General features: G+C 45.5%; 1 protein-coding gene across 1 annotated transcript in view; it reads right to left on the reverse strand.

Moving 5' to 3' along the window:
* The window catches only part of BLNK (B cell linker), a 133,599-nt gene that overhangs the window by 24,466 nt on the left and 92,228 nt on the right, over positions 1-16,905 (reverse strand). Inside the window, exons 7-11 of the mRNA XM_066621427.1 lie at positions 15,099-15,136; positions 12,226-12,379; positions 3,448-3,611; positions 2,031-2,112; positions 906-1,001 (exon numbers count right to left, since the gene is read on the reverse strand). Of these exons, the coding sequence (XP_066477524.1) occupies positions 906-1,001; positions 2,031-2,112; positions 3,448-3,611; positions 12,226-12,379; positions 15,099-15,136 (534 nt within the window). The remainder of the gene's footprint in view (positions 1-905; positions 1,002-2,030; positions 2,113-3,447; positions 3,612-12,225; positions 12,380-15,098; positions 15,137-16,905) is intronic.

Genomic DNA, 16,905 nt, shown 5'->3' on the forward strand with positions numbered 1-16,905 from the left:
TGGCAAGCTGCATGATATACGGAATTTGCTGTGCAACCAGGACTGACTTTTAGCCATGTGAATAATCCTTCAGCTGTCTCCAATTTCCCCAGTCCATCTGCACAGTGGGGTGCAGTCACTAGGCTGTTGCTGCCAGTCACTAGGGTGTAGGCTCCATATAAAAATGGATTCTCTTCTGCAGAGCTCCAAACATGGCAGTTGCCACCATGTTTTTGACAAGCTGCTAAAATCTCCAGGGACTGCTCCTGAGCGCACATCTGAGCAGGCCCAGGTATGCCACAACATAGAGAAGATTAGCACACATGTGTCTTGCATATAACCATCTTTACCTATAGGTTCTGATGCTAGTGGAAAGGCTCCTGTGATCCCAGAAAGCCTATTTCCAGTTTAGCAGAAGAGGAGTGCATGAGAGACGTGATACCATAACCATAGTGGTTCCTCCATTTGCACAACTGCTGCCATAAGACTTTGCAGAAGCTCTTTTTACAGGTCCCTGGAATTTATATGCCACAGCCTGTATCTTTCCTGTTCACCATGTTTCTTGGAATATGATGTATACCTGATATATTGAATCACTGCACTGTGTGAAGGCTTCCGCCCACACTTGTGCAAGAGTTCACAGAACAGCACTCAGGTCATTTTTTGAGATCTTCAGAGGCTGCGCACACATGCATGCAGCCTCTATAGGGCTCATAAAAGCATTGGGAGGCAAGGGGAGCTGTGTTCCCCTTGCCTCTGAAGGCTTCGAGTTCAGGGAAGTGCGGCTTCACGTCTCCCCAAATTGTGCCTTGAGATGCCCAAAGGTGCCATGATACATAGTTGGAGAACACTATTGACTTAAGATATTCATCAATGCATCATGTTTCTGCAATATTTTCATTATCTCCAGACCAATGTCTTCATACCTTGCATGGAAGATGACTCAGGAACAGGAGGCAACACTGAAGAGCAGGGAGGATCAAGTTTGGATGTGGGCTTGATAGATCTGTTCACCACTGGAGCTTAATGAGACAAAGCAAACATACAAATGTCACACTCTTGCAAACTAAGGATGGCGAAATGAGATGTTTGCTGTAGCCAAAAATGTGACCAGTTTCTCTTTGTACTTTTGCTGCACAAGAAATGCCAGCGTGCAAGGATACTATTCAGAGAAATGGACAAGTGTAAACAGACTGAAGCAGAATCCAGCACCATGTGCAGGCTCCCAAGAATATTATTCCAAAAACAAATAATCTAGTCCTCATGGTTTTAGGAAATGTTTGAAAAATGCACAAAAGGTATCTCTAAAGTCCAAGATGAGGCACTTGTTTACTCTCATTCCTTCTCCAAAGCCCATACCATTTTTCTCCTGTCTCTACATTTTACCACTAAATAGTAAGCCATCTTTCCTTCCACCTTCACTAGTGCTGGTACCAGGGCACTCTGGATCCCGGGGGCAAAGCTCCACACTGGGCACCTTCTGCATTGGGAGCTACCACTGTCACTGATCCTGAAAACCCTAGGGTTGGCTTGGCCAAGCAGATCCTCTCGTTGTGTTTCCATTGGATAAAACAAGGGTGCCCAAACCCTGGCCCGGGGGCCACTTGCAGCCCTCAGGGACTCCCAATCTGGCCCTTAGGGAGCCCCCAGTCTCCAATGAGCCTCTGGCCCTCCATAGACTGGCCTCCAATGAGCCCGTACTGGCCTGATGCAATTGTTCTCAGCATGAGGGCAACTGTTTGACCTCTCGTGTGAGCTGTGGGAGCTGTGGGCTCCCTCCACTGCTTTCTGTTTCTCGTCTGTGATGCAGCAGTGGCAGTGAAGGAAAGGCCAGCTTTGCTTTGTACAAAACCTTTTATAGGCCTTGAACTATTGCAAGACCTTCATTCATTCATATAAGTTCCATCTCTAATATAGTCAGTTATGTAAATTTATTCAAATTTTAAATGTAAATTAATTCTTTTTTTTTCCCCCCAGTATCAGAGAGATGATGAGGCCCCGCCCGCCAAAAAGTTTGGACACCCCTGAGATAAAACATTCCAAATTCTTACGCTTAATAGACTGGGAAGAGCTTTCATCTGTAGGTTCAATATAATTATCTTCTTCATCATCTACAGGTACAACATAATCTGCCTGAGGAAATGCAGAGATGAATTAAGAGAGAGTCCTATTTTTCATGTATAATATATGGCATGATCAAACCAAAGATAAGCATTCCCTCCACCCTTAATTTCAATGCAGAGATTTCAGCACATCCTCAACATTTTTCCTTTGACATAAATGAGACTTAAAAGAGTCTACTTTTGGCTGGATCATGCCTGTGGCTAAATAATGCATCCTTAGTGATAGTGTCAATTGATGCCAGTGGTAGGTCATTAAAAGGCAGTCATCTTGTTATAGGGATGACATCTCTTTGCTGAAAGTACTTCAGTTTTACAGCCCCACGAAGAACATGTTCCCCATTGGATTCTTTACCCTTCTCTATATGTTCTGTTTTATATCTGTTAGTATTTACTTTATTTACTTCATCTGAATTTTTAAAATTTTGCTTAACCCATTTGTGTCCAGCCCAAAGGTGTACACATTTGATCCCTGTTGCATATATGCAATGTTGGGCAGAAATGGCTTAATTTTTTAAAAATGCTCTAAAAGCATCAATCAAATCAAACAATCAATCAATTTACAGTTAATTGAAAAATCACAGACTTTAACCGTAGCATATAGACCTAGAAGCATTGCCCTGTCAGTAAAACTTTCATACCTCTGAAAGACTTCCAGGGTAAAAATGTGGCAAATAGACAACTGATTTCAAAACGTTATTAGGCCACCACAGAAAAAAGGTACTGCACCAAGTCCCTGTGTCACCTCCCATATGGAAGGGACTACTTACAAAGAGACTATCTCAGATTTTAAGGGAGCTGCCATTGTTAGGTATAATTTCTCAAAGTAGGTTCTGTAACATGCTGTATGTGGAGCTGCCCTTTAAAAAAAATTCTAGTGAGTTCAGAAAGTGGCGGTTCAGCTTTTTCCTGAAATGGACTTCTGAGCACTGCTGGCTGGCTACCACAGACGGCAACCAATGGTCTGACTCTGCGGCTGTCCCTGCCCCTCTCCCTGGCCCTATCCATCCACCAGTCCTCTCTCCCTTCACCGAGTTCTGCCCCCAATCTGCCTCCCCCCTTCCCTTCCCCCACCCCAAAAAGCCTCCCTGCTGCCTGGCAGGAATGCTCACCACCCAGCACTCTTGCAGTGCATCTTTCTGGCACTGAGGCCCAGTGCTAACTGGCGCTGGCCTCTCCGCTGGCACTGGGTGTCTGCCACCAGTGGGGCTGGAGTGCCAGAGGTGTGCTGCATAGAATTGGCCACTAACAATGTGGGCCAGAATACCACTTAAAAGTATAGAGTTTGTTTCTGGGGCTGACATGCCTTTGTATCTAATGATTGGTCTGATTTGTCTGCAATAGTTACCTCCTCATCAGTGCACTCCCTTGGTTTAGGCGGTATTTTTGACCTTGCAAAAGCAGATGGTGTTGGCAAAGAGTGCAGCTTCTTCGGTGTAGGTATCGACTGGGTCGGCAGGGTTGGCAGTGGCTTACCAATTGTCCGGGACTGCTGTTGGTGATGTTGATCATCTATAAACAAGGGACAAAATCCAAAAAATGTTCTTCAGTTTTTGAATGGTTGCCTGTAACTATGTTCATATTTAAATAGCCATATTTATTTGCAGTGCAATCCTATGCATGTTTACTCAGATGTCCCATTGAATTCAATAGGGCACGCTTCCCAGCAAGTGCATAGAGATTGCAACCTTATGGCCACATCCGGTCTGCATTGTATGCTGGCAGACCCCAAGGTCCACTGGTGTACCAAGCAGTCTTCCATCATGGCAACGACTCTGCGGCCTGCTGCAGCCAGTGCAAGGCATGGCAGGCCTTACACCACCAGCAGTGCATAGCAGATCAGTTAGTGGCATGGTTTTACTGGCAGTGGGGGCAAATCATGGTGGGACAAATGTGGATTTTGGTGGCTCTTGTAGTCGCAGAATCCCATACTCCTTTCCTGGGCCTGATATGCCCCTTGCTATTCTCCAGAGTCACATGTAGAGCTGGCAAAGATCTGAGTAGTCAAACAGCAAACTAGGCAGAGGCCAGATTGGTAAGAAAAATATTCTTCACTTATGTCTCCTGGTCAGCCTGGTCTTCTGCTGGCATGCAGGATGCAGCAGATGCTGCATCAGTGGCCCTACACATCACCAGGGGATAGGGCTGTTAGCATCCTTATAGGTGCTATTTCAAATTTAACACTGATGCAGAAGGAACAGGAAGTGCAACCTTTAAAAGGGAATTGGACAAACTCTGGGGATTGCGTTGCTGCAATCCCCCCGTCCCTGCTCCATAAGGAGCCAGACCTAAGTGATTCCCTGGCTGGTAGAAGCACCCACCAGTTTGAGAACCACTGATCTAAAGTCTTCACAAAATCCTAAAACCAATCTTGTCCATATGAGACACAGAGCCTACCTGCACCAGATTAGATCCAGCTTTTAATTTTCACAGCTGCCACATAAAAAGCTACTTTGAATAAGGCGTATTTATCTAGAGCGGACAATAAACCACACATTTTTGTCAGAGTCAGTTCTGCTTGAAACCTTCCGAAGTATGGCTTTCTCTTATAGTGATTTATGGTCGGTTGTTGCTTTTATTGTTATGCTTTGTATTTTAGCTTGCATTTTAAATTATTATTATTGCAGTCTATTTGACTTTGGTTGTTAGCTGTTTTGGGCCTCTTTTGTGAAAAGAGAGAAGAGGGATATAAATAAGTATTCTAGCGAAAAATTGGTCTCTGGGGGCTACATAAAAGAAACAGTATAATACATATTGTATAACAGATAAGCAAGTGATCTACTGGAATCTTCATGTGCTTTTACATGCTTTTACATAAGCTGATGACATTATTTGAAAATTGAATTCTGGAAAGACCTTCCTTAGATAATGAAATGTTAACCCATCAAAATCTGATACCTAGGGAAGATTAGTTTTAATAAATGTGCGGCGGCAGTGAAGAAGGCCAATTCTATGCTTGGGATCATTAGGAAGGGTATTGAGAACAAAACGTCTAGTATTATAATGCCGTTGTACAAATCTATGGTAAGGCCACACCTGGAGTATTGTGTCCAGTTCTGATCGCTGCATCTCAAAAAAGACATAGTGGAAATGGAAAAGGTGCAAAAGAGAGCGACTAAGATGATTACGGGGCTGGGGCACCTTCCTTATGAGGAAAGGCTACGGCGTTTGGGCCTCTTCAGCCTAGGAAAGAGATGCTTGAGGGGGGACATGATTGAGACATACAAAATTATGCAGGGGATGGACAGAGTGGATAGGGAGATGCTCTTTACATTCTCACATAACACCAGAACCAGAGGACATCCATTAAAATTGAGTGTTGGGAGGGTTAGGACAGACAAAAGAAAATATTTCTTTACTCAGCGTGTGGTCGGTCTGTGGAACTCCTTGCCACAGGATGTGGTGCTGGCGTCTAGCCTAGATGCCTTTAAAAGGGGATTGGACAAGTTTCTGGAGGAAAAATCCAATATGGGGTACAAGCCATGATGTGTATGCGCAACCTCCTGATTTTAGAAATGGGTTATGTCAGAATGCCAGATGCAAGGGAGGGCACCAGGATGAGGTCTCTTGTTATCTGGTGTGCTTCCTGGGGCATTTGGTGGGCCACTGTGAGATACAGGAAGCTGGACTAGATGGGCCTTTGGCCTGATCCAGTGGGGCTGTTCTTATGTTCTTATGTTAAACCAACACCACTGAGATAATCCATTGTTCTGAATGCACAGGTATGCCCCCTTATGCACAGGCATTCTGTTTCAGAACACTCCCCTTCCCCTGTGGATAGCTGCAGATACGGAAAATGCCCCCATGGTACTGGGGGCTGCCACCCCCTCTGGAGGAGAGGGGAACTCTGCTTCCCTCACTGCTTCCCGGAGGTGCTTCTGAGCTCAGCAGAGGCTATCCATCCCTTGCCGGAAGTGATGTTTTTAACGCCTTATAAGGCATTGGGAGGCTTGAGTAAGCCTGGAGGGGGTGTGTTTGAGGGGTATGCACTGGGGGGACGGGACTGAGCCTGATCCATGAATAAGTGAATCTGCAGATACAGGATCTGTGTATATGGGGGTCCACCTGTATTTTAAATCTAAGAGGAAATTAATATTAATTTTTTTTAATTGTTACATCTGTTGATCTTTAAGGTACTACTAGACTCATGACAGTCTGAATTTTGTTATAATTTAACACCGATTTTTCCCTCCTTAGAGAAATCTTCAAAATGTAATTTTATCAATAATAGACTTACTTGTGTCATGAAGATAAGGGGCCATATTATCATCGTACAGCAACACTAACAGTTTTTAATTAGAGACTGAAACCATTTTGTGGCCCTTGCATATCTTCTGTTATGCTCTTCACAGAGAAGCAGTACAAAAAAGGGACAATTTTTGGTCATCCCCAATTGAGTCATATTGTATAAGGTATTTTCCCAGCCAACTGGCTCCTCAAGCCCACAATTTAATATTTGAATACAGGGCTGTTGGTTCTGAACATTAACTTTACTAAACACATTTCCTAAAAACAAGATAAAATATTACAGCAAAAAACATATCATTTAAAAAATTCAAAAATAATGGCTGTTTAATCAGAAAATGAACTTCTTGTAATAAAGCATTATGAAAGACTTGTAGTCTGGTAGGTTTTAGGAACTTTAACTAAATCCATACTATCATAAGAACATAAGAACAGCCCCACTGGATCAGGCCATAGGCCCATCTAGTCCAGCTTCCTGTATCTCACAGCGGCCCACCAAATGCCCCAGGGAGCACACCAGATAACAAGAGACCTCATCCTGGTGCCCTCCCCTGCATCTGGCATTCTGACATAACCCATTTCTAAATTCAGGAGGTTGCGCATACACATCATGGCTTGTACCCCATAATGGATTTTTCCTCCAGAAACTTGTCCAATCCCCTTTTAAAGGCGTCTAGGCTAGATGTCAGCACCACATCCTGTGGCAAGGAGTTCCACAGACCGACCACGCGCTGAGTAAAGAAATATTTTCTTTTGTCTGTCCTAACCCGCCCAACACTCAATTTTAGTGGATGTCCCCTGGTTCTGGTATTATGTGAGAGTGTAAAGAGCATCTCCCTATCCACTCTGTCCATCCCCTGCATAATTTTGTATGTCTCAATCATGTCCCCCCTCAAGTGTCTCTTTTCTAGGCTGAAGAGGCCCAAACGCCGTAGCCTTTCCTCATAAGGAAGGTGCCCCAGCTCCGCAATCATCTTAGTCGCTCTCTTTTGCACCTTTTCCATTTCCACTATGTCTTTTTTGAGATGCGGTGACCAGAACTGGACACAATACTCCAGCTGTGGCCTTACCATAGATTTGTACAACAGCATTATAATACTAGCCCTTTTGTTCTCAATACCCTTCCTAATGATCCCAAGCATAGAATTGGCCTTCTTCACTGCCGCCGCACATTGGGTCGACACTTTCATCGACCTGTCCACCACCACCCCAAGATCTCTCTCCTGATCTGTCACAGACAGCTCAGAACCCATCAGCCTATATCTAAAGTTTTGATTTTTTGCCCCAATGTGCATGACTTTACACTTACTGACATTGAAGCGCATCTGCCATTTTGCTGCCCATTCTGCCAGTCTGGAGAGATCCTTCTGGAGCTCCTCACAATCACTTCTGGTCTTTACCACTCGGAAAAGTTTGGTGTTGTCTGCAAACTTAGCCACTTCACTGCTCAACCCTGTCTCCAGGTCATTTATGAAGAGGTTGAAAAGCACCGGTCCCAGGACAGATCCTTGGGGCACACCACTTTTCACCTCTCTCCATTGTGAAAATTGGCCATTGACACCCACTCTCTGCTTCCTGGCCTCCAACCAGTTCTCAATCCACGAGAGGACCTGTCCTCTAATTCCCTGACTGTGGAGTTTTTTCAGGAGCCTTTGGTGAGGGACCGTGTCAAACGCCTTCTGAAAGTCCAGATATATAATGTCCACGGGTTCTCCCGCATCCACATGCCTGTTGACCTTTTCAAAGAATTCTATAAGGTTTGTGAGGCAAGACTTACCCTTACAGAAGCCATGCTGACTCTTCCTCAGCAAGGCCTGTTCGTCTATGTGTTTTGAGATCCTATCTTTGATGAGGCATTCCACCATCTTACCCGGTATGGATGTTAGGCTGACCGGCCTATAGTTTCCCGGGTCCCCCCTCTTTCCCTTTTTAAAAATAGGCGTGACATTTGCTATCCTCCAATCTTCTGGCACCATGGCCGTTCTGAGGGACAAGTTGCATACCTTAGTCAAGAGATCTGCAACTTCATTCTTCAATTCCTTAATAACCCTTGGGTGTATGCCATCAGGGCCCGGTGACTTATTGATCTTTAATTTATCAATGAGGTCTGAAACATCTTCTCTTTTAACCTTTATCTGACTTAACTCCTCGGTCAGGAGGGGCCGTTCGGGCAGCGGTATCTGCCCGAGGTCTTCTGCCGTGAAGACAGATGCAAAGAACTCATTTAATTTCTCTGCCATCTCTAAGTCTCCTTTTATCTCCCCTTTCCCTCCCTCACCATCCAGAAGGCCAACTGCTTCTCTGGCGGGTTTCCTGCTTCTAACATATTTGAAGAAGCTTTTATTATTCCCCTTAATGTTGCTGGCCATGCGTTCCTCATAGTCTCGCTTGGCCTCCAGTATCACCTTCTTACATTTCTTTTGCCACAGTTTATGTTCCTTTTTATTCTCCTCATTAGGGCAAGACTTCCATTTACGGAAGGAAGCTTCCTTGCCCTTCACAGCCTCTCTAACTTGGCTGGTTAGCCATGCGGGCACCCTCCTGGATTTAGTGGAACCCTTCTTTCTTTGCGGTATACACCTCTGCTGGGCCTCTATTACTGTTGTTTTAAGCAGCTTCCATGCACTCTGGAGAGATTGGACTCTTTTTACCCTCCCTTTCAACCTCCTTCTAACCAGCCTCCTCATTTGAGGGAAGTCCGCCTGTCGGAAGTCAAGGGTTTTTGTTAGAGATTTGCCTGGTATTCTTCCCCCAACGTGCACGTCAAAACGGATTGCAGCATGATCACTGTTCCCCAATGGCTCAGTAACGTTTACATCTCTAACCAGGTCCTGCGTACCGCACAATATTAAATCCAGAGTCACCTGTCCTCTGGTGGGCTCCGTGACTAGCTGATCTAAGCCACAGTCATTTAGCACGTCAAGAAATCCGGTTTCCTTATTGTGACCAGAACACAAATTGACCCAGTCAATATGAGGATAATTGAAGTCCCCCATGATTACAACCCTGTCCCTCCTTGTCACCTCCCTGATCTGTTTCCTCATTTCAAGGTCCCCATCCGATTTCTGGTCTGGAGGACGATAGCACGCCCCCAGTATTACATCACTGCACAAGCCTGGTAATTTAACCCACAGAGATTCTACGGTGGAGTCGGACCCACCTTCAATCTCTACTTTGCTGGATTCTATCCCTTCCTTAACATAAAGGGCCACCCCACCTCCAACACGCCCCTGCCTGTCCCTCCTGTAGAGTTTATAGCCCGGGATTGCAGTATCCCACTGATTCTCCGCATTCCACCAGGTTTCCGTTATGCCCACTATGTCAATATTTTCCCTTGTCACCAGACATTCCAGTTCTCCCACCTTTGCTTGTAGACTTCGGGCATTCGCATAAAAGCATTTATACATGGAATGCCCCAGGATGCGCTGCTTATTCGCTCCTTTATCCCCGCATCCTCTCATTGTGCCAAACCGTCTATCACATCCCATCACCCTACCTTTCCCAATTTCTTCTCCTACTCTGCCTTTGTCTTGTTGTTCTCTAACCTCCCCATCCTCATCCCATAGGGATGAGGAGTCCCGAACCGGATGCCCCTCGGCTCCTGTCGGCCTTCCCCCAGGGATCAGTTTAAAAGCTGCTCTGCCACCTTTTCAATGTTATGTGCCAGCAGTCTGGTTCCATTCTGGTTCAAATGGAGCCCGTCCCTCTTGTACAGGCCCCGCTTGTCCCAAAAAGTTCCCCAGTGCCTAACGAATCTAAACCCCTCCTCCCTACACCACCGTCTCATCCACGCATTGAGACCCCTGATCTCCGCCTGCCTAGCTGGCCCTGCGCGTGGAACAGGTAGCACTTCAGAGAACGCTACCTTTGAGGTCCTGGCTTTCAGCTTCCTGCCTAAAAGCCTAAATTTGGCCTCCAGGACCTCCCAGCTACACTTGCCCACGTCGTTGGTGCCGACATGCACCACAGCCGCTACCTCTCCCCCAGCACTGTCTACTAGCCTGTCTAGAGGAGAAGTGATGTCCGCAACCTTCGCACCAGGCAGGCAAGTCACCATGCGGTCCTCACATCCGTCGCAAACCCCCCTCTCTATGTTTCTAATAATCGAATCCCCCACTACAAGAAGCCCCCAACCCCCCTCCCGCCGAGGAGTATCCCGAGTGCGCTCGGATACGGGCCCATCCCCTGGAGAAGGGGTCCCCCCTAGGGGATTGTTTCCCTCCCCTCCAGAATGACGTCCTCCAGTCCCGAGACTTCCCACCCGGGCAGCTGAGGAGCTGCACGCCTGAGGTTGGGACGAAGCCTGATCGTCCCCGGAAGTCTCCCCACGGTCCTCCTCTGCCTGCCTGCGCTTCTCCAGGTCGGCCACCAAGGCTTCAAGGGAGCGGACCCGTTCCCTGAGACCCTGGAGCTCCTTGCACCGAGGACACACCCATGACTTATGCCCCAGAGGCATATAATCATACATGTGGCACTCGATGCAGAACACTGGATAACCCCCACCCTGCTGCTGGCTGTCTGACTGCATAGCTTTTTTGTTGTTGTTGTTGTTGTTTTATTTAGGGGTCCTTTTATAAACCGTACACTGGATAGCAGCCCTCTTCTCAAGGGAAGAGGAAGGGCAGTGTATGGGGCCCTGGCCTCCTCACCCTGCTGCTGAACTCGCCCAGATGCTAAACTCTCGTGCCTTACCTGGCACTTAGTTCCCGAGGCACTGGGTTCCCAGAGGCCACACGCGTCTGCAGAGAGCCTCACGCGATGGCCCGCCTAGCTTTATACTCCTGGCTGGCTCCTCCTCCCTCCTTCCTTCCTGATTGAAAGGGGGCTGGCCTTCCCAGGTGAGTTTACAAAAGCTCAGGAAGGCAAAGGGCTGCTGATGGGCGTGACCTACTCTGCAGGCTCCTGAATGGACTGCTTAGATTAGCCTAATGGGGCTCTTAATGGGTTGGGAATTGGCCCTTCCTAGGTTCTTTCCCTCCTAGTTCTGTTCTCTTAGGCTGGACTGTTTTTGTAACCTCAAGCTAGTTTTTATTTGGGTTTGTTTAATTATTTATTGCTCTCTAGATCCTGTGTCCCAATTTACTGACCTGTTTAGGTTATGTTCTAACTTAGATTAAGTTTAACCTGGGTTAAGTATAGGTTTAATTTAAACAAGTAGAAAAACCTGCTTTTCACTTTATCCTCCTCCCTTCCTTTGATTAGGAAGGAACCCATCAGCCTATATCTAAAGGAATATATCTAATCCTAACAAAATACATCAATCCTAACAAAAGCTGCTGATATCTGACCTAGAAGTTTTTCATCTCCTCTGTCCAGATGATATGCAAGCAGTCTTGCCTAATCAATTTCACAATCTCATCAAAGCTATCCTGAGCACATACATAAGCAAAACACTGGGTAAATACTAAGATGATTTTCTCTTGGTACAAAACTCCAATGTAAAAGTGATGCCTGTTTATTCACTTGTGCTAAAACTTCCTGCTAATAGCCCGAGAATTGATCTGTAAGGCTCTCACAGCTCATGGGGAGAGGAGGTGCTGATTCCTCATTTCTACTGACAGGTGTCACCATCAGTGTCAATGCCTACATACTTCTATCTCTTGTTGAGACAGACTTATTCATTTCCATCCACCTTGAAAATCCCTCTAGTACCAACTATCAGTGATATCATGGATGTCTTTTCAATCATACACTAAACAAGAACTGTGGTGTCTTCTTCTGCATGGCCAAAAACCTGTTCATCTTGTTCAGGTGCAGTTCTGAAAAGTAGGCCATTCAGCAAAGCCCGCATATACATGCCTTCCATTTCCTTCAAATCCCATGCCATCAGTTACAGCCTTGAATAGAGGAACAAGTGTGTGGAGTGACTTCCGATGCTTACCTATGTAATCCCCTGTGGGATATGAGAATGCTGAGGGAATCTTCTTCTTCTGCTCACTTGGAGGGGGCTCATAGCTGTCATCAAAGATTTCTTCATTGGGAACGACATACATCTCAGAATCGGAGTGGTCATCAGGATTTTCATAATCACTATCCTAGAAACAGAAAATTCATTTTCTAAATAGGACTTGCTACACTTTGAAGCTCAGTAGTTCCATATTAATGAGACACCACAGTACGGGAGCAGTTATCCCTAAGTTCCATGTTTCTGTGACTAGACCGCCATAGATTAAGGGGGTGTATTCATGCTAACTGATTAGCAGCATCTATAGAGCCAATGGCATCCATGGTCCGTGCTGGCTGCTGTATAGTGGTGACCTTGTGGCCCCCTTGCCTTCTGTATAGTTGCATGATGCCCACAGTTGGTGTGTGTGTGTGAGTGGGGGCCCTTGGGACTATTGCTCGGCTGTGGCAGCCACTTACTATTGTGGAATTTTTTCTTCCTCCTTATCTCTACCAAGCATCAACATTTGACCTCCTTGCACTGCATATCGAGCCAGAATTGATCTCTTTGTCCACTATATTCTTGGTGTCACTGTCTTTCTCATTTTTGCTTCCCGACTATCAGAAACATTAGGTGTGAGAGAAAGAGGTGACTTCCAGTGTAGGTTGAAAATTAAACTTTTTAACTTGAAGGAGAGACAAGCTTAATCAGTAGCGGATTCATTCTGAACTTAATTCCCCTCACTGGAATCACCTTTCCCTCAGTTTGTAAGACAGCTAACAATTATGAGTTAATGGACAATGTTCTTAAAGAACAGTTGATAGGATCTGGATCTTAGCTTTCTGAAAATCTCAGCATGTTAAGCTAGGCTTTTGTTAAGTCTAGAATGACATGAAAAGTCTAATTAAATATATTTAGTTAGTCAACAGCTGATCTTTTAACAGTATAGTATGTATGGAATGTAAATTTCTGATAATCTGGCACCATCAGGACCTAGGTGGTGCAAGACTATTGCATTTGCTGGACTATCAAGAAGTATGTACTTCAATGCATACATTTAGTCATAGAATTGAAACAGCTGGAGAAAACACAGGCGCTGTCCAGCATCACACAACGCCAGTGGCAGACCAATCTGAACAGATTTACATGCTTCAGCTGCTTTCCCTGCTGCTTTGCAATTTGTGGAAATTCAATCACAACTATGTTTGTTTTGATGCCAGACTATCTGGATTTCCATAGTATTTGATGCTGGATTATCAGAATAGGAACATAAGAAGAACCCTGTTGGATCAGACCCAGGGCCCAGCTAGTCCAGCTTCCTGCATCTCACAGCAGCCCACCAGATTCCTCAGGAAGCACACGTGATGACAAGATACTTGCATCTCATCGCCACTCCCTTGCATCTGACATTCTATTTACCTTTGTACTGCCCTTGGAGACTCAAACTGGTGCTTGGATTTAACTTGGGCCACTTATTAATAAAACATTAAACCGACTGAACACACTATCCCTCCCTTGCCGGTCTGGGGTAGGCAAAAAAATCAAACAAACAAACTGCTATCCACAGCCAATTTGGATGACAGAAAAAAATTCCTACCCGGCCCTCATGATGAGCTAATCTCAGACTGTGCATACCCATCATGGCTTGTAACCTGTGATGCTGTTTTCTTCCCTTCCTTTAAAGGGCTTTTAGGCCAGACATCATCACTACATCCTGCGGCAAGGAGTTCTACAAACTAATCACACACTGGGTAAAGAAATATTTTACTGTATGTAGCATAATCTTGCAGCAGAGCACAATGTATGACAGGTATTGGTAACTGACTGTCTCTGGGACAGGTCTGCCCTGAAAGATATTATCAGGACCTTGGCCTTCCAGTAAATCTAACTGCAGACCACCAATCTACGGTATTAAATGCACCCTGGTAAGCTAAATGATAAAGGTGCACAAATACAATATATTTATTGCAATGGAATCTCTGCATATTTATGTGAGATCTGCAATGAAACCATGTTAAACCACCATATGATTCAGGGCTGGCCCAGCCATGAGGCCTGACAAAGCAGCTACTCTAAGCAGTGGGCTAGAAGATACAAGTTGATAGGCGTGCCCGTGCTCCATGCTTGCCTGCTACTTTGCTGCCCGCACTGCTGCTTCACCATGTACTTCAATCTTTTTCTTGTTCACTGAATGATTGAAACAGGTAAACTCATCCTTCACCTGTTTCTTTGCTGGCGTCACCTTCCAAACAGGTCAGGTTGGAATTTTGGGAGTGGAAAGGATTTCCTCTTTCATCCCCAGCATGCCTTGCCTGACCTGTTTGGAAGAAGTGGGTGAGCAAGGTAGAAGGCAACACTGGAACTATGGTAAGGGGAATGGGCACCCTGGGATCATTCTGTTGCTACCTCTGTGCTGGCCTGTCCTCCACTTCAAAACAAGTTGGGCAGTCAAGGTGGTAGGTTGGGAAGTTTGCAGATTGTAGCATAAAAAAGATGGGGGGTGGTGGAGAAAAATTCTGAGGCCTTCCTTGGGTGCTGTTTCACCTTGGCCCAGGCTAGAGAAGACTCGATTTTTGAAAATGCTGTGGTGGACATGGAATTTACAACTCTGATCCCAGTCCCAATATCTTATATTCTGACTGCAAGATCACTGCTGAGACCACTCCTGAAGCCATATCAAGGATTACTCAATACAGACAAAACTCCTGTGATGAAATGCACCTCCAGTTTTCAAAAGGGTGATCAGAAACCTGACTGTATTGTGTGTTTAAAAATGTGGGCCAACACAGACAACTTACAGTAGGAAACTTGCAATGTTAAACCACAGGGTAATTTAGCTGTAATGTTGGATGTGTGGTTAATTGACTTACGAAATCATCCGACCACTGGTCATCTTCTTCTGCATGAGCTAAAGCAAATACAAGAGTTAGTTTCTTAGCTCAAAGCCTTAAGAACATAAGAACAGCCCCACTGGATCAGGCCATAGGCCCACCTAGTCCAGCTTCCTGTATCTCACAGCGGCCCACCAAATGCCCCAGGGAGCACACCAGATAACAAGAGACTTCATCCTGGTGCCATCTCCCTTGCATCAGCCTTGAAAAACATACATGTTAGCAAAACCTTCCAAGCCTTTATTTTTTAAGAAAAACCTCCACCTACAAGATAATTCCTTTTTGAAATTGTTAATTATAGAGCTTAAAATATATGAATTCTGATTCTTATGCAGTTGGCAAGAGAACCTGGGAGCAATCCAGTGAATGTTATTTAGTCCTACATACCATGGAAATCAGTGGATCTAAATATACAATTAAATTCTTAATTGGGGAGGAGATGGGGCAGGGTGGGTGGATTGGAACTGGGAGGAGTGGCAGGACAGTGGAGCTGGTGCAAGCTGTATCCATATCCTCTTCCTGGGCCTGATCCACCTGCATGGATCAACTCAAATTTGTAGGATATAGCATAGATGGCGCCAGCACCAATGCTTCACTGCACTGGAATTTAGATAGGATTGGACTGTTTACGTTTTATGGGGGAGGAATTTTTCTCTTCCACTCCTTTTGTTGGCCAACTGTAAACTGTCACATGCTGTGTGAATCTCAAACCAGAACTCTGTGGCTCAGATACCAGTTACCTCTTCTTGCACCACTAGGGTTGCTGGTTTCAGGAAGGAAGGAAAGACAGCATGGAATGTGCAATGACAGCATTCTCATTCAGGGAATTGGAGTCCTGCACAGCTATCTGATACAACACTCCCAGAACTGCTACAAGCCCTCACTGTAGGCAACTCCCCAAGAGGGATGCGGTTAGATCCTCCCACCTGGCCTTGAGCCTGAATGTGTGACATAGCCTTTGCATCAAAGGCAAACTGATTCCTGGCTTGTTTAGTCAGAAGCATGTCCCAAAGTGTTCAATGGAAATTCCAAAGTAACTGAGCAAAGCTAATTCTGAGCTAATTGCAAAGTAACTGAGCAGAGGATTGTAGCCTTTGGACTTCCTTCCCATGGAAGCCCACTTGACTGCCACCATTCATCACCCACCAATCTATCCGATTGTTGAAATAGCTGTTTTGCCAGGGCTATCGCCCTGATTTCCTGTCTATGTTTGCACAAGTAACATCCTGGGTAGGAAGCCAAGACAACATATCTGTGACTAGTATGAGTCATAGGCAGAGTCTCCCTCTCAGCAAGGATCCATAGTCTTGAAGGAAACCAACCTCTCATATGACAAGTGGGAAGTAAAGCCAAGAGGCAGAATCTTGCACAATGTCACCCAGCCTACCCGAGGCTGCTTGCAGCAAAGGGCATCCAGACTGGTTCTTCTTAACCACAGCCTCCGATAGCTTAGTGGTAACTCTCCTCAAGGACTTCATAAACTCTGAAATTTGCTTCTAAGAGTTAGCTAGCAAGGGGATGTACAGTCCAGTGCTTGTTACTGTTTGATCTTCCAGGGCAGGGAGCATTCTGTGGTTTGCCTTTATGCTTCTAATGGCAGGGGGAGTCTTTCTGATTTCTTTATAGTGGTGTAGTATTAGTGTTATCTACAAGGTGCTTATGATCCACTCTGCAAAAGAAGGGACTCATAAGGCACATTCTGCATTCACTGAGGAGCCTTTAAGATGAATGGGGCTGAAGAGAAAGTGTGGAGGAGAGGACTGTAGTGGACTAGAGAGTTAGCAAC

The sequence above is a fragment of the Tiliqua scincoides genome, chromosome 3, assembly GCF_035046505.1.
Source record: "Tiliqua scincoides isolate rTilSci1 chromosome 3, rTilSci1.hap2, whole genome shotgun sequence".
In the NCBI taxonomy this organism is placed as follows: domain Eukaryota; kingdom Metazoa; phylum Chordata; class Lepidosauria; order Squamata; family Scincidae; genus Tiliqua; species Tiliqua scincoides.